This window comes from Lepisosteus platostomus, chromosome 3, assembly GCF_059453375.1.
Source record: "Lepisosteus platostomus isolate fLepPlt1 chromosome 3, fLepPlt1.hap1, whole genome shotgun sequence".
NCBI classification, from domain to species: domain Eukaryota; kingdom Metazoa; phylum Chordata; class Actinopteri; order Semionotiformes; family Lepisosteidae; genus Lepisosteus; species Lepisosteus platostomus.
The window spans coordinates 6,335,753-6,357,054 of record NC_142613.1 but is presented as its reverse complement, the minus strand read 5'-3'; the positions used below and the strand labels follow the sequence as shown (position 1 = coordinate 6,357,054).

The 21,302-nt window shown below is 41.7% G+C and overlaps 1 protein-coding gene across 1 annotated transcript in view; it reads left to right on the top strand.

Annotated features, from left to right (window-relative positions):
* antxr1a (ANTXR cell adhesion molecule 1a) overlaps positions 1–21,302 on the top strand; it is a 58,635-nt gene that overhangs the window by 21,565 nt on the left and 15,768 nt on the right. Inside the window, exons 10-17 of the mRNA XM_088624112.1 lie at positions 244–342; positions 3,974–4,043; positions 4,593–4,671; positions 5,492–5,587; positions 8,431–8,472; positions 14,416–14,511; positions 14,874–15,041; positions 19,104–19,184. Of these exons, the coding sequence (XP_088480238.1) occupies positions 244–342; positions 3,974–4,043; positions 4,593–4,671; positions 5,492–5,587; positions 8,431–8,472; positions 14,416–14,511; positions 14,874–15,041; positions 19,104–19,184 (731 nt within the window). The remainder of the gene's footprint in view (positions 1–243; positions 343–3,973; positions 4,044–4,592; positions 4,672–5,491; positions 5,588–8,430; positions 8,473–14,415; positions 14,512–14,873; positions 15,042–19,103; positions 19,185–21,302) is intronic.

The window sequence follows — 21,302 nt, the reverse complement described above, 5'->3', positions numbered from 1 at the left end:
TCGATGCATTTAACACTGATGCCCAGTAGCAATGGAAATCCAGCTCTTTTCCTCGTGTTCAGCCTTGCAGAATGTTTTTTTTTAATCAAAGCATACCTTTCAAAGCATAAAGCATTTCTAAAAACATGGGACACTCCTGCTCCACAACAGTCAATACATGCAATTTCACAATCTTTAACTACTTCCTCCCCCTGCTGCTGTCTCATCACCCTGTTCTTATTCCTCGTCTTATCTCTCTCTCAGAAACCTTCCAGGTGGTGGTCAAGGGCAATGGCTTCCTTCATGCCCGCAATGTTGAGAAGGTGCTCTGCAGCTTCAGGATCAATGACACCGTCACTCTGAGTAAGTGCTGCAGTCTTAAATAATGCAAGAGATGTGTTTTTACTGATAAGATCCAACTTTAAGAAATACAACTACCAAATGTATTAATCAGCTGATTAGAGAGCTTAGATAAAGTGAGAAGATTTTGCAATTTAAATGTTAATTAATTCAATTCTCAGTCCTTATATAAACGTGTTACTATTATATACAATAGATGAATGGCTGAGCTCAAGTGAGCCATACCTATCCCACCAGCATCCTACAGAAACTCTTTAGATGTTGTTTTACAAACAGGCTGATGAAAGGAGTCAGGTAAGCTCTAATTCTAAGACTGTTTTACATGCGTGCTTGTGCTTGTGGTTAGGCACATTTGAACTGGCTTCTAAATGAATTGCAGGTTATCACCTCAGTCCTGCCTGCCTAAATCTGTGTTGTCTGAAAATGAGTTGGTGGAGAACTCCACAGATGTAACACAGACTGAAAGCCAATGCTCTCATGCAGGAGACAGTGACAAATCCCTCAAACATTCCCATGTTTTTACAAACTTCTGATGGGCTTTTAAGAATCTCCTGACCAGATGCACGCCAACAGATAGTTGCACTAATTTTATACAACAACGACTTGAGACAACAGAGATTTTGTTCCACAAGGCCTTGTGCCACAAGGCAAAGAGAATATTTAGCAATATTGTAAGACTTACGGGATCACTTCAGCAGGCTTGCAAAAAGAGGGTTGAGGCAGTTCTTAAGTGCAAAAGGGAATATGGACAGCTAGGTTTGTGAATGAGATACAGCAGCCATTGTTTCTCAATCCACTTTTTAGCTGATTTTATTATGGTGGGTTTTGACCGAATAAATTAGAAGATGCTTCTGTGTTTGCACATTTTAAGTTGGAATGGGAAAGTAGAGGGTTAAACACTGACTAATCTGTTAATTTGGGGGAGGCAACTACATTTGTTATATTTCTGCTTTCAAAACAGTTACACGTCAGTGCATCACCTTCCCTTCTAATATAGACAAATGCAGTGTTTGGTTTCTCTTGAAAGGGGCATGAAGCTGAAAAATGAGCATGTCAACAAATACTGATTCCCTTCTCTCTGTGACTTTTGGTAGCTTGAACTTAAGCATGTTGGAGTTATTTTAAGTATGGACTTTTTTACTTCATTGGGTCTTTTGTACAGTTATAAAGAGGATCTAGCTTTTGGGGGGGGGGGGGGGGTGAGATGAAAGGCCATCTGCTTTCTACCTGCTGTGCTCACTTTAGTCCCACAGTGCCAAGGAATAACTAGAGGTAGCAATTCATAATTGAGAGAGAAAGCAATAATACTGGGATGGCTGGACAGCTCACACTGTATGAAAAGGAAATCTTTAGGTAGTATTTGTCATTTGTGCACCCAGGGGTCAAAGAGCAGAATGATTAAACAATTCTGAGAGGCATGGAACCAATTTGGAAAGGAAATAACTAAATATCCCACCCCCAACTCCCCCTAAGCTCATTCCAAACCACACAGCAGTGCTGTGTCAGCGCAGGCTCCACGACATGTTTGTTTCTAAACAGTTCTTCCTTTTAAACACAGCCTGGACCTTTTCTAAATAACGCACAGTTATTTACTTGTTGTGCGCGCGAGTGTGCGTGCCTACAATCTCAAACAATAGCATTCTTTGGTTTGATTCAGACAGCAAAACCCAACCTACTCCTTAAACACCTTAAATAGGTTTCTTACATGATAAAAGAAAATCTAGATCTTTCAGTGCTTCACTGATAACAGTAAACTGAAGTATCATCACTGTACAGTGACTCCAGTATTATACAGTGAGATTTAGGTCCTATTTATAGTGGCTTCTGTGTACAGTGTATGAATACATAGTTTTTTGATCCCCTTATACAATACAGGTGTAGGCATTCGCACATTTATAAAAGTTCTATACAGAAAGATACATTTCAGAAAGATACATTACACAAAGCTACAGTTCTATACAGAAAGATGTATATGCAGCATGGATTCACAGGTACATAATTCACATAATTTATCTAATAAGAGACCTCAAAACAAAGGGAATGGTGGGTGTCTTTCCTGGGACAAATCTTTGTGTTCACAATCAGAGGCTCGATGTCACAGAACTTGTCTGATTTTCAATGGGGATACAATGTAGATCCCCCACAAAGAATTATGTCAATCCACAAATCTCTGTCTGTCTCTCCAGCCTGCAACCAGCTCTTGCTTGCTATTCTGCAAACGCGTCTGGAGCTGGGCATGAACTCTCGATAGGAAAGAGGACTGGGTTTGTCTTGGCAGTGTCTTTAAACAGTCCTGGCACCTCGCTGATCTCTCAGTGCAGGCTCAGCGTCCCCCCGCGGTTTTTTACTTAAGAAATATCAGTTGGAGCAACAATGTCCAGAGTCAGCCAGAATAAACAGGGTGCAGGGAGAAGACTTTAGGCTGTTCTGTTTTCCGCTGTGAGACACAGAAGGAATTTGCATTCCTCACTGCCATGCAGCAAAAGAAAGCAGGACTTTTGGGCAGCGACAACCAAGAAATTAGTTTGTGCATTTACAGTATATACACAAATATTTTCTGCTTTTTGAGGGGGTGTGACAGCTGCAGTATACTGTCTCCAATCACTGAATGTCAAATATGACTTGGACAATTGTTGTGTGATCTACACATCAATCCTGTGTGTTGGGATCCATTTTAATGCAGCCGTGTAATGAAGGGTGTGAACGTTGATGTGGCGTTGAGTGATTCTGTGCCACAGCTCCAGGGTCATAGGTCTGATTCCAGTCTCAGGTGCCTGTATGTGTGGAGTTTGCATGTTCTCCCCTGGCAGGCAGCAGTTTTCTCCAAGTCCTCTGGTTCCTTCCACCTGGCATGCAGGCATGCAGGACAGGATAGATTGGACTACTTAATTAATTAAATTAATTCTTATTCCCCATGAGGAATGGAGCAGCGGATCCCTCTCAAGAATGAAGAAAATTCATCTCCGCCTTATGGATTGAGCTGTATTGAAAGACAATGCAGTGAAATGAAGAGTTCAGGAGCAAAGTGACCAAACAATGCTCAATCACAGCCTTCCTCTGAAGATGTCTCTTACATTGGCCATAAAAACAAGGGTGTCTCGGTGCTTAAAAATCAATGGGGCTCTCCTTACATACTAGTCATCTTCTAATGCACCCTAATTTGCAAGACATAAACAGTTTACACATCCATTTATGTAAGCTCTGACCCCAAGAGGGCAGTGGGTCACTTTGAAAGATTTCAGGAGACAGAAAGCAGGTCAGTGCTGAAGTGACAGATGAAAAGAGTGCAGATTAGTGGTATTCTTTGCTAGCAGGTCAGGAAATAACCAAACGCGCAGCACGTGCAACACATTTGAATACAATCCACAAGACCGTAGTCTTAGCAATCCTGGGCCTTTCTATTCCAAGTCTTTTCTTATCCCAATTTCTAGATTTTTTTAAATTGCAGAATAAAATACTGGTTGAATCTAAGTATTGGAACAGAATGGTAACACCAGCTGCCCGGCCTATGTTTTGTAGGCTCTTACAAACTGGAGGTAAGCTCCCTAGGAGGAATTCACAAAGTTCTACAGACAGCTAGCTATGCCGGAGTGTTTACCACCCCTTTACCCCCTCTCTCCTTGTCTCCCTCTAGTGGAAAAGCCCCTGGTGGTGGAGGACACGTACCTGCTCTGTCCCGCTCCAGTCCTACAGGAAGTGGGAACGTAAGTCAAGACCCTTGCCTCCTGAACTCTTGTACTCCTCAGCATGATGGCATGATTGGCTGTCACTGGCGGAGTCTATACAGCTATGGAGTGACACTTCATAGGCCAATTGGTCTTTGCATAATTCCAAGCAATTCATAGTAATCTGATTTGACTTTCACATCGGGGCAGTGAATGAAAAAAAAAATATATTCCGAATTTACATTGCTTCTCAAAACCTGTAGTTCTGAATTTAACAAGGTTTTTTTTGTAAAATACCTGCTTGTCTTTCCTCCTTCTGCCTCTCTGCTCCTCCGTCAGTCTCTGACTCTCCCCTTGTGTCTCTGCTCTGTCTGCTTCTCTCTCCTTCCTGGGACCAAGTTCCTGGAACATTTACTATCGTGTCAAGTAGACTTCTTTCTCTGTTTGAGAAGACAATACAATGAAGCTGCATAATGAAAATATTTATGAGGCTTATTTGAGAGTTCCTGCATAAATGTTTCTTCTAGACTCTGTAGCCTAAGTTTTTTGGGGGTTGAATGTGTCCTATCACATTGCTCTCTGTCACAGGCAAGCCTCCCTTCACGTCAGTATGAATGAAGGCTTGAGTTTCATCTCCAGCTCGGTCACCATCACCACTGTGAGCTGTGTGAGTAAAGTACTGCATGTCACCTCTGCTACCTTAATTTTTTTTTTTTGCTTCTCTTGGATAAAATGAATTCTGAAACTTCCACACCTCCCAAAAGAAAACCTGGATAAAAACACCCCTACAGTAGTCCAGATAGTTCCTACTGAAAACAGAGAGGAACCATGCACATCTGTGATGATGAACTAAAAAGACAAATGTTGGGGAAATAACATCAAACCTTTCACAGGACTCTTTTTCTTGTTTTGTCAACAGTCTTTTACATAAAAAATACCACATCAGAAAGTTCCATTTGCCACATCAGACAGTTTTTTAGTTCCAGATTGTCTGGTGACCTTTCTGCCAGAGACAGAAACTTCTATGAAGAGATCAAAGTGAAGGCAACACCTACCACCTAATTTCAGAGCACTTTGCATTGACTTTCATTCTATTTTTACTTACTATGATGAAAAAGTTCACTAGGAACAAAAACATCCAAGAATGGAATGCTTTGTACAGTAAGTGCTTTGTGAGAAAAGTTTGGCTTAACCCGCTTGATAAATGGGATACCTCCTGGCCACAGGACGAGGAGGCTTGAAGCCCATTCAGACTGAGTAAGCCAAGGTGGAGATGCTATGGAGGAGGCATGCTTGTAAAGAATGCAAAGAGAGGCGTTTGAGTTCAGTATATGTACCATATATCGTCATTGTGTAAGGAAATACTGTCTTTGTAGGGATATTTTGACATTGACTGTAATTAATAGATACAATCAGCCAGGCCTGAGAATATCTTCCCAGCAGTACTTTCTCTCAAATTCGGACGTCTCTGTTCCTGCGTATTGCAGTCCGACGGTACGATCCTGGCCATCGCTCTGCTGATCCTCCTCCTTCTCCTGGCCCTGGTCCTGCTGTGGTGGTTCTGGCCACTCTGCTGCACTGTGGTGAGTGTGCAGTCTGGTGCCAAGTTCCCTCCCACATTCCCACGATCTCCACCAGGACCGTCACAGTTGCCTTTACAAACCATCCACTTTATTATCTGGTTCTTTCAGTGTTCAGGTGATCCAGTATCTCAGCTGAACTCACCTTAAGCATATTATGTTCCATCCACAGCTATACAGTGATGCACAGAAGCAGCTTGATTGATGTGTTAAAGCGCTTGCAACTGATCTGAAGCCCTTAACGCAATTCCGCCCCAGGAACCCCACCGCCTCTAAAATTTCTATTTCTGTTTAATGCTCAAGGGATCTCTGGAGGAAAGTTTTACTTTTACAGGATGTTATTTATACAAAAAGCCAGAAAAATGTCCTTTAGTCATGTATCAAATGCTTAAAAGTACATTTCTCCAAACTAGTTTGTTAAACAATGATACGATTGACATTGACTTTGACTTAATTTCCACAGCACTGACACTGGCAAAATAGATATACAGAGAAAGCATAGCAATAGATCAACATAATCAAACTGGCCTAAACCCTTTAAAAAAAGTAAGCCACAGTGGGATTTTAGCACAGTTTGCTTTTTGTCTTTGTATCACAATCATTGGCTTCAGCTGCAGAGACCTATGCAGCACATTGAGTTCATTTCATTAACATTCATCACAGAGGTTTTTAAAGCTGGCCTACTGGTGTCCAATTAGCGGACAAAGGATTCAAAGGTTTCCCAAAAAATCCATAATTTCACCAAATCCACTTCTCGAAAAGGCTCCAGAAAAAAACCTACAATTTTGATGTGTTTGAGAATTTTGAGGATTAGCAAATGTGCAAATGAAACTTTATGTTGTGGGAGAAATGGAGCCCATTCTTAGAAGTTGAGGTAGCACAGTCACAGACGTTACTAGATATTGCGTTCAGGGAAGGAGTGCACTGGTAGTTCATGGGATTGTGTGGAATTCTAGCAGGATGAAGTGTTGCGCAGCAACCGAAAAATCCAAAACCGGTTTATAAACAAAAGGGAAAATCGTTCTCATAACACAATTAAAACATAAATCCAGGCACTGTTCCCTCTTTCCCAACTCTCTCTCATCTTGGAACAGAAAACGCTGGAAATGCTGGAGAACAATCTGGATTCAGAGCTGGAAAAGCTCTTGGAAGAGAGGAATGAGGTGGGGGTGGGGGTGGGGGGCAACGTTTTACCCCAGGGGTGTATCCCGAGTGAGCCGTGGGCAGGTTCTGCAAGCCCGCGTGTCTGCTGTCAGTGTCTGTGTGTCAGGCCTGCGCTGCTCCTCCCAGTGGAACAGCAGTGAGATCAGTGTCTTTAGAGAGAAAATACGGGAGACAGAGGGGTCACTGCCTGAAACGGTACAGCAGGAGGGCTGAGCTCAAATACCATTGCCATTATCAACACTGACGAGATGTTTTCTTCTGTTACAATGGCCAAGAGTTTTGACTAGTAGCCTGTAGCCCTAATTAAAATGCATTTATTTGAAGAATATGTAATCTTTGCTGAACCCAGCCAAACTGCTGTTAGCAGCCCTAGAGAGTATTCATTCCTATGGCATATTGCAAATAGTGGAGTATCATTTTGTGTCTTTTAAAACTGGTAAGCCAAGAATATCTAGGGCAACATCAGGAAAATTGGGTTCATTTCTAAATCTTAGCTTTGGTTTTCCACTGACACATTTTCAGGTCCAAAATCTTTTATTATTGTGTTTATTTCCAAGGGACACCTTAAGTGGTGTTGTTTCGGAAAAGTATCCCATGTTACCATAGGAAATGGGACAACCTTGTTTTAATGGAAAACACCTCAAGGATAGCACAGGAAAAAGTCAATTTCCATAACCGTGCTTCAGCAACATCTGCTCATAGACCGAAAATGATCCAGCTGATCTTCAGTATAGAAATGTGGAATGGAACTTAATTTCTGTGTCATTTCAGAGGTGCCATAGTTAATTTTATTGACGTATGGTGGCCAATATCCACATTGCTAGTTATTATACTGTAGGTTCACCTGGCGAATAGTATCAGTTAATTAACAATAAAAGGGAATCTCAAAGTCATGCTGTGACATTTTCTTTCCATTAGTTTTCACAAGTTCCAGTGTTCTCTGGAAAAGTAAGAAACATGTTTGAACATACTGTAATGGTTTTGCATGAAGGCGTGGGTCTCTCATATCCAAATTTAATTTGACCAAATTTTAGCTGATTGAGAACCAATGCAAACAATCAAAACCCCAACTAATACTGGACCATGTTTGCCACTGTTCACTGGAGTATTCTAGGTTCAAACACAAAGACTATTTTTAGCTATTTAAATATTTTAAACTATTATCATTTATCAAACAGCAAATAAATTCAATCAGATTGAAACATATTCATTCTTACATTGCAGAAATAACCAGAGTTTTTGCCTCTTTTCTGGTCTTAATGTTTTGTGGTTTACAACTCACCTACTCCCAATTCACCTACTACACAGACACCCCAGTTAATCAGGTTTCATGACAGGTTGTCAAAGAAGAAAGAGATGAACCAGAGCTAAACTCATAAGATCCAGCTCTCTTTAAAAAACAGAGTGGCAGCAGAGACCCCTTGCTTTCTCCCACTATGTCTTACGAAAGGCACACATGGCTTGCATATTGTCGGGCCATAACAGTTTCCTTGTAAATAACATAAAAAAACAACGTTTTTAGTCATGTGTTTTCATGCAGCCCAGCTTCTTGGAACACATTAAACAAATTATTCCAGCTGTAGTGCACTAATCAAAGCAATGTAGGTCAAATTCCTGGGCTGATGGGAGCATGTGTTTTTATGTTTTTATCGTTCTTTTTCTTTTTTCTTTTCCTCTCACAGATTATTCGAGAGCCACCACCCCCTGTCCCAGAAGACAGTGAGGTAAGACCCATTGCAGTCGTTCGTGTGTTGTTACTCGATGCGTTTTTAACCAATCTATACAGGCCAGGCTCCCAGATGGCTAAGCTTGAAGACGGGGCCATATTTCCATTTCGTCCGTGGCTGGGAGTCTCTTAGCATCACTGGGAATGGGCTGATATTCTCAGTTTGCTGTCCAACAGCAGCACTTGTCTTCCAGGCCAGCTGCCTGCAGGCTTTAGTGACACTATCAAGCCAGTTCAAAAACTAGAAAAAACAACAAACGACTGGAGGCCATTTGGCCCATGATATCCATTGGGTTCCTGGGAACGTCTTGATCCAGGAATCTAGTCATTTCTTGAAAAAACATGAGGGGGCCACTTGACCCTTCTATCTCGTTTGGTAGTTAGTAGCTAGCTGATTCAAGGATCTCATCCAGCTGTTCCTTGAAAGAAGCCGTCAGCTTCAACATTGTATACAGTCAATACTGTGAACTCCTGTGGCTTTTGAGTTTAAAATCATTCTTTTGTGAGGGACTTTTACCAGAAGCTTTCCGGAAATGTAAATAAATCATGTCACATGCTTCCGTGTTATCTAATGTACTTGTCACTTGTTGATACAAGACTCTCATCCAACTGTTTCTTGAAAAAAGCCATTATATCAGCTTCAACAGCATGGTTGGGTATTTTGTTTCATTTTCCCACAAGGCTTTGGAAAAATAAGTGCCTCCTGTTCTCAATTATAAATGCACTTCCTCTTGTGCCCTCTGGTTTGTGTTTCGCTGTTTAAGCTGAAGAAATCCCTTGTGTTGGCATTGTCAATGCCCTTGAGGATTTTGAATACTTGTATCAGATCCCCTGTAGTCTTCTAAACACGTTCAGTTCCTTCATCCTATCTGTGTAAGACTTTCCCTTAAGCCCTGGAATGTTGCTAATCTCTGGATGAATATCTTTTCTATAACATGGATACTTTTCTATTTAACAGTATAGTTTCTGTATATTGTTCAGTAATGTAGTGTTATAGAAGGTAGCAATAAGATCCCCAAGTCTTGGGCAAGCTTTATAGCCGAAGCACCCCAACTCTGATAGGAGCAACCTACTGTACCTTCATTTAAAATGAGTCTTTGAAAGAATGAGTCACTCGGGAGCTAGTCCTTTAGTTCTGCATCATCCATCTGAACCATTATGGTTCACCCCCAAGAATTCGGAGTCTTAAACCAGGGGCAGGAACATATGGAAACAGTCCCAGACCTTCTCTTGTGCCTCGTCTGTTTCCTCTTGCTTTGATTTACCCACACATTATTTCTTTTGGTCTCTGTCTCACTCCTATCACATTCATCTTAAATTTAAGGTCTTCCCTGCCTGTGCCACTCCAGATTTTACACACCTGCTCCCAGTGAGTGATTAGTGTGCTAACCATAATAGAGTAACTTGGCACATCACTGAAAAAAAAATGCCTGCACAGCCGATTTTGAATTTGTTACAGTGTCTCTGTAACAAAATCAGCTACTGCACATTTCTTTCTTCTCTGTAGCCTATTTTTGTCTTCTACAAAGAGAATGCAAGAATCAAAGTACAGGACCTTCTCCAGTTTTTTGGCATTTATTACATTTTTTAACAGTGTTCCACTTAATCATCAGGATATTTTTGCATAGTTGTTAAATAATTTAAAGAACCAAGTCGAATTAAACAAAACCAGACATAGAGGACTTGAATGTGAAATAATCTGAAATGTGAGTGTGAAAAAAGGGAAATCAGACAGCTGCTCTGTAACAACAGAAAAACAAAAATAGCTCATTAATCAAATGTCATTTCCTTAATCTAAGACTAAATGTTAAAAATATTTTTTCCAGAAAACCAAAAACAAAAGTCTTGTGCTCACAAAGCCCCTAAATAAACAGGGCTTTGCGAAATGTTGCCTGAAGCCTCTTCTTGTCTTATGCAAACCTCTCTCTGCTTTGCCTTTCTCAGTCTCCTTCCCTCTCTTTGTTCTGCTTCTCCTGTAGCCTGATCCTGAAAACAGGAAATGCCAGGACTTAAGGAATGTCTCACAAGATCCCCAGTCCTTGACAGTCGAAATCGGCCTAGAAATACACAGGCTGAGCTTTGAGATTGAATAGTTGTGCCTGCACACAAACAACCCCCCCCCTGCCCCACACAAATTCTTCCTTGCAGGGTGTTTACACTCATACTCATGTGCTTCACAGAAGGGGCTGATCTTTGACTTTTGGCTGCCTGACAAACTAACAAAAAGTAACACTGATTGCTTCAGCGGCCTGGTGCTGGCAGTTATGAACGTATTTATTGGTACATTGAATGTGGAATTCAACTACATTTCACTGCCCCATTTAGACCATGCCATTTCACACTCGGCAAGAGAGCTTAAAAGCCCCGCTGCCGCTTGCTTCTGGCAACAAGTTACAACAAAACTCACCCAGAGGGTCAGAGTATCAGGACAGAAAGATCAGTCAATACTATAATAACGCAGACGAAAGATTGTTCCAGGAAGAGCAGGGTTAATGTGGATGCAGGTGGATGCTGCACATTGGTGGTGGTGGAGGGGAGACCCCATTACCTGTAAAGCGCTTTGAGTGGAGTGTCCAGAAAAGGCGCTATATAAGTGTAAGCAATTATTATTATTATTATTATTATTATTATTATTATTATTATTATTATTAATGTACAGGGCTGAGGGGGTTTGTGTTTGATTGGCTTTCGAATATATGACAACTATAAGGTTGAGCATGTTGAATAGCCCTTACTGGTGTGCAGTATATACAAGCCCTTTCATAAACTCCTTCAAATTGACACCCACCTTCTCAACTTAATTTAATACAAAACTTCTGCTGGAGGAGCCTGTTGTGACGATCTATAGGGATGCGGATGTCCGCCAAAGACCGAACCTACCTTAAAATAACTCGGCCAGTGGTGGCCCTAAATTGAGACGTGTCTTTCATGCTGAGTAGGGTGCAGTCTGCTGATGTGAGGGGGAACTGGGATGCACAACAATGCCTCTAGCTAGGGATGTGGGGAAGTAGGCACTAATCTGTTAAGCCTGTCATTAGGATCACGGGCTGGTAGATGGGGCTGCTGGGGTCAGACTGGAGGAAGTGGCATTCTGAATGCGAGAAACACAGAATCAAATTGCGTAATCAAAGTTGATGAAAATCAGTCCCGTCTGCGGCTAAACGTCCTCCTCTTGTACAGTCGGCCTTTTCAAAGCAAAGTACCGGATTGACCGTACACTCTCAGAAATGGGTCTCAGGAGCGGTCCCGATATTGTTTGTTGGCTAGCTTTGGAGACATTAAATAGCATCAGGATGGTTTGGAGAATGCACTGGCCAGACTCCAAAACTTCAAATCTTGAGGAGCTGATCATAAAGGAACGAAACTGTTCAAATGACAAGCAGAGTCCTATAACTATAGCAAGTCCTATAAGATATGCAATGGGATCAATCTGTCTTTGATTAAATAATCAGAGATTAGCTAAAAAAAAAAACAAATTAAGAGCCAAGTTCCTCTCATGTTTTTAAGGACTAAACATGACAAAAATAAATGATCTATTCCAACACCAATACATAGCATTGATAAAATATACCAGGGCTGAAGAAGAGTTTTTAATTTGCGCTAAAGTGTTTCTAATTAAGACCACTTGCAAAACCATCTGTTTCTGGGTGCAATCCAAGTCCCTTTCAAAATACATTACACCACTGCAACACAATAGTCAATCCAACAGGAGAAGAGGATTAGCAGAAGTGCTCATGACTCACAATGAGGAATGCTAGATGATAATGCTGATATTAATATCAACAACAACAGCTTCAGCTAACTCAAAGAATTTAAGAAAACTCAGGGAGGCCAGATTGTACAAGCCAAGAGTCGAGTATATGCAGGGTGCTGGGATAAGCCTCACCATGAACAATGCCTTGCGACCATTCATGATTACATGGATCAGGACTTTAATTAACAATACAGGGGAATTGGTTTACAATTCTGGTCCAGAGGTAAGAGTGCCCCCTATGGGTCTGCCAATGCTCCGTCCACTTGCATCCTGGTTTTCCTTGGAGGTCCCTCAACCCAGCTACTGATCAGGTTAAGCTTGCTTTGCTTCTGACATTCGATAACATAAGCAGTTCAAGCAGGTAGCTGTGTCAGGTTTATTCCCTGCTGAAACAACGTGTGCACCCAAAGAACCTATTACTTGTTCATTTGATAACATACAGTAGGTTGCAAGATTGTTATGATTCTATATTTTGATAGCACCACACTTCAGCACAATTCTATGCCTTTGCTATGATTATTTTTATTAAGAGACTGTCAGAGTGCACATTTCTTTAAAAAAAAGAATTAGCTGCCTGTTTTGAAGAGAACCCTCATGATTGTCACTGATCTTTTCTTGAAATTTAGACTCATTTCCTTGATTGCCCGATTTCCCTCCTGCTTTCTCATTTTGCTCTAAAATGAAGTTGCCTCATTATCAATTCCTTCTGACTTTTTAATTGAGGACTCATAATGTATGATGTTTTGCGTGACTGGTTCACCCCCCAAAAAAACTCTCCAAATTTCACAGCCAGGATTATGTTCTTGACCTTCAAATATTTGTTCTCACAAATTTCTCTCAACTATGTTACATAAGGCCTATCTACAGTACAAAACAAGTGAAAATGTTCTCTAGCACTATTTTAGACAATTATCAGATTAACAATTTAATTTTCACTTGTTTTGAGAACTAACTTGAAATTAATTCTGATTGTGAAAGATCCACCCTCACACCACACCTGTTTTTTATACCCAACCAGTGTCACTGAAATCTTGCAAAGCGTGGTGTCAAGCACCAATCAAGCAGAATGGTGTCCTCAGATTTTGTCATCTAGTCATGTTCTTTTTGACACACTGAACACAATCAATAGCAGTTGCTAAGATACGAGGCCCTAAAGGACTGAGATCAACCCTAACAGTCCCTACCTGGCTACTGCTAGGGGTTAACTCAGTAGAACAATCCCAGGTTTTCCACCTTTCTTCCCTATTTAAGGTGGATAGCCAATTGAGTATGTGATTTCTACAGTTTCGAGTTTCAAAATAAATGGCTCATACCGCTGGCTGTCTCATCTGCTCACACCCAAAGAAGGCTCCACAGCCGAAACGCTCTGTTTCCTTTCTTCTCTTTTCAGCATGGAATAAACCTATTCATCTGCAACATACTGTTTTTCCTGAACAAAAGTGTCTCTGCCAGTTGTGCAACACTGTGAAAATACAGCACAGTGTAGCTTAACAGTGTCTAGGTCTGTATTTCACCCATGAAATATATTGAGTGTTGCTGCATCACAATAAATTCCATTTCCATGCTGGGATTTCAAAACATGTTTATGAGTGAGTTTGAGTAGCAAATAAAAACGAAGAGACTCAAATCTCTGCAGCCCTTTTCAGGTTCATAGAAAAGGGGGAATTGCATCAGCCTCCTAAGTGAACGCCCCCGCCTCTGCTGGGCCAGAGTCTATTAGATAGCTCCAGGAAAGCAACACTGCACAATTAAATGGTGAAATTTGATGAGCGGGCTGATGGTGGATTTGGAAGGGCAGCGCTGGCTTCTGTCATTTCCTGAGATCTGACGCAAACAGTCCAGGGAAAGAGTGGAATGAGGAGGTGTGGAGGGGGGGTGGAGGGTGGTAGGTCATTTGCTTTGCATTAAGATATTAAGATGGAAAAATGAAGTCATGCCCAGATTTGGCATCTCGCAATGTGTTAAAAGAAAAAGAAAACTAGGGGTTTACAATTTGGCACGCAGGATGGGTAAAATACGAGGCTGTTCTGCGTTATATGTAATGTTCCACTGAAACTGGTGCAAGTCCCAGTCACGCTGTTGTACGAATATGATTGGTAAATATGAGAGCAGACAGCGTGTGGAAAGGACAGTGCATTGCTCCTCTCTAGTGCTGTATCACCACCTGCCCTGTATGTCTCATTCCAGGACGAAGAGGATGACGGGGCGCCCAAGAAGAAGTGGCCAACCGTAGACGCTTCCTATTACGGGGGCAGAGGAGTTGGAGGCATCAAAAGAATGGAGGTGAGTTACTTAGGGAGAGCTGAGGAGGAAAGAGGCAGGCCATGAAATGAGCACATTATTAATCATTTATTTGCGTTTGTACTCATTTGTCCAGCTGGTCATTTCACTGGAGCAGTCTGAGTAACATTTCTTGCTCAAGAGTAGAACAGCAGTGCCCCAGGGAGTTGAACCCCTAACCATCGGTTTGCTGGGAAACGTGTCACTCCAGCTTTGATCCGGTATTTTGATGAGTGGTCTGATGGCAGATCTCTATAGCAGATTTCCATGTCTTCACTTGGACGGTACACCTAACTCATTTCATACCACTGGCAGATTCGTGAGATGGAGGGGGCTGCCTAACTGATATGGTGCTGATGTTGCAGGTGCGCTGGGGAGAAAAGGGCTCCACAGAGGAAGGTGCCAAGCTGGAGAAGGCCAAGAACGCTCGGGTGAAGATGCCGGAGCAGGAGTTCGAGTTGCCTCCTACCCGCACACTAAACAATGGCATGCGCAAGCCGCCGGGGCCCAGAAAGTGGTACTCCCCCATCAAGGTACGAGCACAATGAATGCCTTTAAAATACACTATCCTCCTGCTGGTGCCATCAGATCTGAAACACTGTCTAAACACCATTCCTGAATTCTGTCTAAATTGTTCAAGTGTAGAACTGCCTACCACCATTAACTTACACCCTAAACAACACCAACAGTGAACCACTTTACCAGATTCACCTAGAGCTTCCTGTCACCAATTCCGTCCCCAGTCTACCTCTAAAGTACAGCTACAGTGGTGGCTAGGTACCAGACATGAGAAATATTCATAAACAAGTGAATCTTTGGCCGCAGCAATTTGCAATATGTAATCCAGCCAGGTGAGTTAAGGTACTGATCTCTCAAAGTGGGCCAAGGGTGGTGTGAAATGGTTAGATAAATGGGATTATAAAAACACTGCTTTTCCTGCCCCTTGTAGTCCATGATGAGTAAACTCAAGAAAAACCCAAACTTCTGATTACAGTGTTTGCTATTGTCAACATACTACAGATTTGGGAGTTTTTTTTTAAATATGCTTCCATTATGGTTCACACGAGGGGTTTCTAATTCAGTTCATAGAATATGAAATCCAGCAGCTTTTCTATCTTTCCTAAAGTGGTAAACAGCTTGTCACCCAGGAAAGCTGTTCCACTGATCCAGGAAGCGATTACTCTCCAATCCAGAGTGAAAGCGAAAGATTTAACTGGACCAGCTTATCCCTACCATCACAGCCTTAGACTGTTGAAGATTCAAACAGACCAACTGGATTCCATACCTTAAGGATTCACGTGTTGATCTACGTGATAAAGACAAAGCAAGAAAAGGGAACAAAAGTGCACAAGAAGTCTTGCGGATTGGTTGTCTGAATCAGTCCAGTATGAACCTTTGGTGGACAGGACAGTAATAATTTGGGCTGTTTCCTTCCCCCAGGGGGAGGCTAGGACAGTGGGCATGCTGGAAGCGTTCATGCACAAGATCTCACGCTCCTCATAGTGATTCAGAGAGGGTGGCCAAATTCACTAACGAAAATGGCGATTCCAAATTGAGAACGGATGCAGACACCAAAAAGAAAAAGACTGGCTCTTCCATAAATAAATGCCGAATAGAGACTGAGGCTCATCCCACCCTTCTCTGTGCCCCCGCTGAGGGCCTGTCCTATCTGAGAAGATCTAACCCTGATCGGTGCTGGCTGGTTGGAGTGTGTCTGGACGCTGCCTTGAGGTCTGTGGCACTGCTGGAATGGCTACCGAGGCGGGATCGAGACTAAACCATAATTTGCAGTATGTGGCTGGGACGCAGAAAAAGGGGTGCAAACCAGCCCTGAGGAACTGAGCCAGCGGAACGGGAACAGCAGCTTTGTTCCCACTGACATTTTCAGCTAAAACCTTAACATTTCATCATTGGGTACTCAGCTTCAGCTCTACCCAAGTGCCTTGCTCACTGTGGAGTTTTATCTGATGATCCCTAGGTCACCCGAGTGCAGGCAGACAGTGAGTGATGTAGTGTTTGTGGACCAGTAAGCGGCAGTTCTATCACTGCCATCAAGAACAAGCACTCCCGTGTTGTAATAATATTGTTCAGGGAGGGCTACTGTTTTGCTTTTGATAATACCTCGTACTGACCCATTGTGAGTCCCGACGCAGTTGTAGACTAAAGTTCTAAAGGGCAGAGGGACTTACTGTACGTAGTGCACATGTTACGCCTGTTAAAAATACTATGATCTCCACTCCACCACCAGCCCAGAGGACTTCAAGTTCAGAAATATTGATCAGAAAATCTGTCCAGAAATGCACCGAATTGTGTGCAGTGTTTTCTCTTTTCCTGCTTTTTTACCGGTTTTCTCCAGGCCCATCTAAGATTGTTTCCTGCTTAAGAAGTTTAAAAAAACTTTGAGTGAGTCACAAAGGGAAAGCCATAAAGGGATAGCTCCGGACTCAGTACTAAGACACTGAGAGTTTACACAGTGAAAATATTAAGGCTGTGCATATTTATAACTTTAACACCAATCCTGATTTCACTCCTTCAATCCAAATACTGTACATGTAAGGATAAAGGATGTATCCTTCCATTTTCTAGCAATTACATTTATGCAGCTGTTCTGTTTACAGTACACTCTGGTGAATACATAAACAGTACCTTCCCATCAGTATACTGTAGATGTGGCATTGTTTTAGGTACTCTTCTGTTCCTATGATTTTATTAAACTGTGCTCTGTCTCTTCATCTACCAACAGAGATCTATAATCTTTCCTAAATTTCTTGGCTTCTTGATAAGAAAAACTAAAAGTACAACTAAATTACTGATCCCTTTCTTCACCTTAAGAGCTGAATTTATGCTGTTAATAAAAGGGAAAATGAGATCAGTCCAATCCAAGTTGCTGCTCCCATATCTGCAAGGACAGTCTATCTTGTTGTAATTGTCTCGTGGCTTGCATTATTGCAAAAAATTAAAAAAACAAAGAAAACAGATCTCATTTTGAGATTGCAACAATATTTTGAGTGGTAATGTCTGATACCCAGAGCAATAAATAAAGCTGGTTTGTTACCAGGGCTACTCCCATTCATTTCCCTGCTAAAAACTCACTGTCTTCTGTCCATGGCTGTCAGGTTGGATATGAATGGTCCTAAACTAAATTTAAAACATAGATAGCAAGGCAGATACAAAGCAACAGCTGGGTAACAAATTCACTGTGTTTCTCAGAGAAACGTGAACAGACATTTCACTTACAGCACGGGTTCTTGAAATTCTGAAATACAGTCGCTGGAATCTGAGTGCTGTTAAAATTCAGCGGGCTGGCCGGCAAACCATGTCTGACACCTTGTTTTTATGGTTATCCCTGCAGTGTATGCAGGATAGTTTATTCCAATTTCCAAGGACATTCAACATAACATTATTCAAAAACAGTAGCTGTGCTCCCCTTCATTTCAAAATTATTTTAAAAAGCTGATTTCTTAATTACAATGTAATTTTCTGTGCACCAAAAGTCTAATGGTTCAAGCTTTCTGAAGATGATTTATGAGCTTGTTTGTGTGCTTGTGTGGCAATGCCTTGGAAATGCAGACAGGGAATCATAATTAGTGATTTAATGAACTGCACAAAGTTAATCGGCGTGGATGTAATCCCATGTTATTGCAGCACAAGACGACTTTCAATTGGCTGTACACCCACAGCATGCCCTGTCTGCCAAAGGTGATCACGAGACTGGTCATGAACACTGTTCCTGTGTGGAAAACTTGCTCTAAAGAGCCTAGCTCAGTCCGGGAGAAGAGCGAGTTAATCTATTGTTTCATAAATAAAGATCTGCTAGGGGATCAGTAATGGGAACCAGACATGAACTGAAATGACCTCAGAAAACTGAAGCTGCAGAGCTGGCGGTTTTCAGCAGAAAAACAGATTCCATTCTCTCTTTTTACTGCCTTTTTCTTTTAGCTAGCAGTGACTGGAACCTCGGAATTCTGAATGAGCAGAAGAGGATTGAAAAATGAAACTTTTTCATGCAGATTTTTGAGAATAAAGCAGAGCAGGGGCTATAGTCAAAGAGTTTAACAAACAGCAAGTGCAGTCAGGTCAGCATCATGAAAAGCACAAGTAAGAAAACACATTCAAACAGATTCCTCTAATATCAAAGCATGTGACTGACTGGATAAGAGTGAGGACCCACAGACCTCACCTCAGTCCCACCAGAGCTTGCTTTTATGTCTCTATTAATCTTTTTCATTAGCTGATCCCTTAAACCAAGGTGAACTTACAATTCAAAGCCAAATTTGCCAAGTACATTCAGGAGTCAGAAAACAAGTTTAGAAATCAACAAAACATAAAAACAATCATACACTGGGCTGCAACACTTCCTATCCTATAGGCTAAAATTAAAATTCAATCAAAAACAATTTCAAGTTCATTGGTCTGTTTATTCTATTAATTGTATATCGGCAAATCAGAATAATATTTTAATCTTTAAAAACTACTGTACCTTTTTCTTGAGAACAAAAAAGGTGTTTGATAGGTAACTGAACAGCACAGTAACCAGGAAGATCTCTCTTGTGGAGCTTCGGTACTAATGGAGGTCACTGTGTTGTCTGCTGCAGGGCAAGCTGGATGCTCTGTGGGTTCTGCTCAGGAAAGGCTATGACCGTGTGTCAGTGATGAGACCCCAGCCTGGTGACAAGGTAAGAGTGCAAGCCTCGATTTTTCATCCCTGCATCCAGTGAGCGAGCGCCTTCAAAAAGTCATCAATTAGCCTTCATCTCTGTGATCTCCTTGCAGCAAATGTCATTTCTCCTCCTTGTATCAGGACTCCTTTACAGTGTCACCCATCTCTCAAATCTAAAAAGTGTAGAAATCTGACATGGCAGAGAATGTCTCTCTGTTGGAGACCACAATCAGCCAGGATTGAATCTCAGCAGGAGCAGAGGAGAGATGCACACATCACACTTCCCTACTAGTACTGTCCATTGCTTCTGAGATCTTAAGCGAGCCTTGTTTCAGGAACCAGGGTTTTGATCTGTGCAACACCACACCACTTCTCAAAGATGACAATGTGTAGGACAGAAACCAACTTCTGCAGCACTGCTTAGCAAATACAAGCAGAAAGGAAATGATTTTGTGTTAGGTCATCCTTTTGGAGGGCTTGCTCGTTAATACATCTGTGTGTCTATTGAGTTTCACATCAGTTGAAAAGATAACTGTTCTCTGTTTCTTGATTATCTCTTATTTGTAACCTACTGTATGTATGCGCAGGTGTAAGCAGGCCTGTTGCCATATGATGCATGCACATCTGTGTGCACAGCATCATTCCTGACACATACAGTAGATAGATACTTTATTGATCCCGTGAGGAAAATTGCAGTGCAACAGCAGCTTAACACACACAACACAGCCACAGTGTAACGAATTATATAATAATAGTATAATACATACAATACAAGAGTTACTCACAGTCTGGACACACAAGAACAAACTAGAACAGAACAGTACACAGAAAAATCGTATCACACATATGAATATAAATATAGATGAAAATATAGATATAAATATAAATGTATTGCACAGGTCCCTGGCATATATTGCACAAAAAATGGTTGTAAACGGGAAAAAGAAAAAGAAAAAGAAAGAGAACAGATGTAGCAGTAGATGTGTAGATGCGTTTAGTCCAGAAACAGGTCACTGTCGATGTTGCCTCTGCCAAGACGCAAGATGGATGCGTTTATCCTGAACCTCCTTCCACTAAATATTCTTCCCCTTGGACTTGTGGAACCATGTCACATGCAACCTCCTCTACTTTTTCAGAAGTTCAATATTCAGGCAAAGTCCCTAGTTGGCAACAGATTTAGGATTTCAAAAGCCCTGTTTGTATGTTTGTATGGTGTTGTGCAATAGTATTGGGGTTACCGTTCAGATGGAGTGAAGTATTGGGGTGCCTCTTAAAGAAACACTGTGAAAGACTCCTCTGGAAGCACCCCGGGATTGAAGAAGAGGGAACCGGTGTGTGCAGCTCAAGCAGTGAGATTGTCTTGAATTGCGCAGAGCCTGCTTTATGGCAACAAACTGCTTTTCTGGGCTGTGTCATGCTTTCCACAGCCTAACGGAGCATCTTAGATCATTAGACATTTCGTGCTCTGGCATTGCTCTCTGGTGGCATAGTTTAATCAAGCATGATTTCTGCAAGAATCTCTGCCGTTTCTTTTCCTTCTATTCCAAAACTCTTCTCAGTGCAAAACAAAAAGAAAGGATGTGCGGTTGTGTATATCAGAGGCACTGAACTTAATGAACACAGACAAGGCCTTTCACCCCACTAGGTCCTGTCATTTTCCTGTCTCCAGCCTTGCAGACCTCCAGTCATTAAGTTTCATAGTTGGTTTCAATCAGTGGCTAAAGATCACCACAGTCTAAAGACAGCAAATAAATTCAGTGAAGTAACTGACAGCTGGGACTGAGGGGATTTTTGTGATTCCGTCACATCATCAAGCTGCATTTTGAAAGTTCCCAGCATGTTTTGGCTAAGTAGTAATAGCCCGGTACTAGCTGAGAGTGCATGAAACTGTTACCTAGTGTCTGCCCTTTTTACAGCCTGTCCACAGCTCTTCATGTGAGAAACCTGTTCAGATTAATAGATTTTCAGTGGGATAAAACTTTGGAAACGCGTATGATCCTCTGGTGAAGGATAATTGTTCAGATTTTAAGTCTAGGTTTCAAAATACATGCTGTTAAAAAAAGAAAGAGAACTGCCAAAGCCAAACTGTTGAGTACTAAAATGTGTGAAAACCAGCAGCAGTTTCAGGGGTATG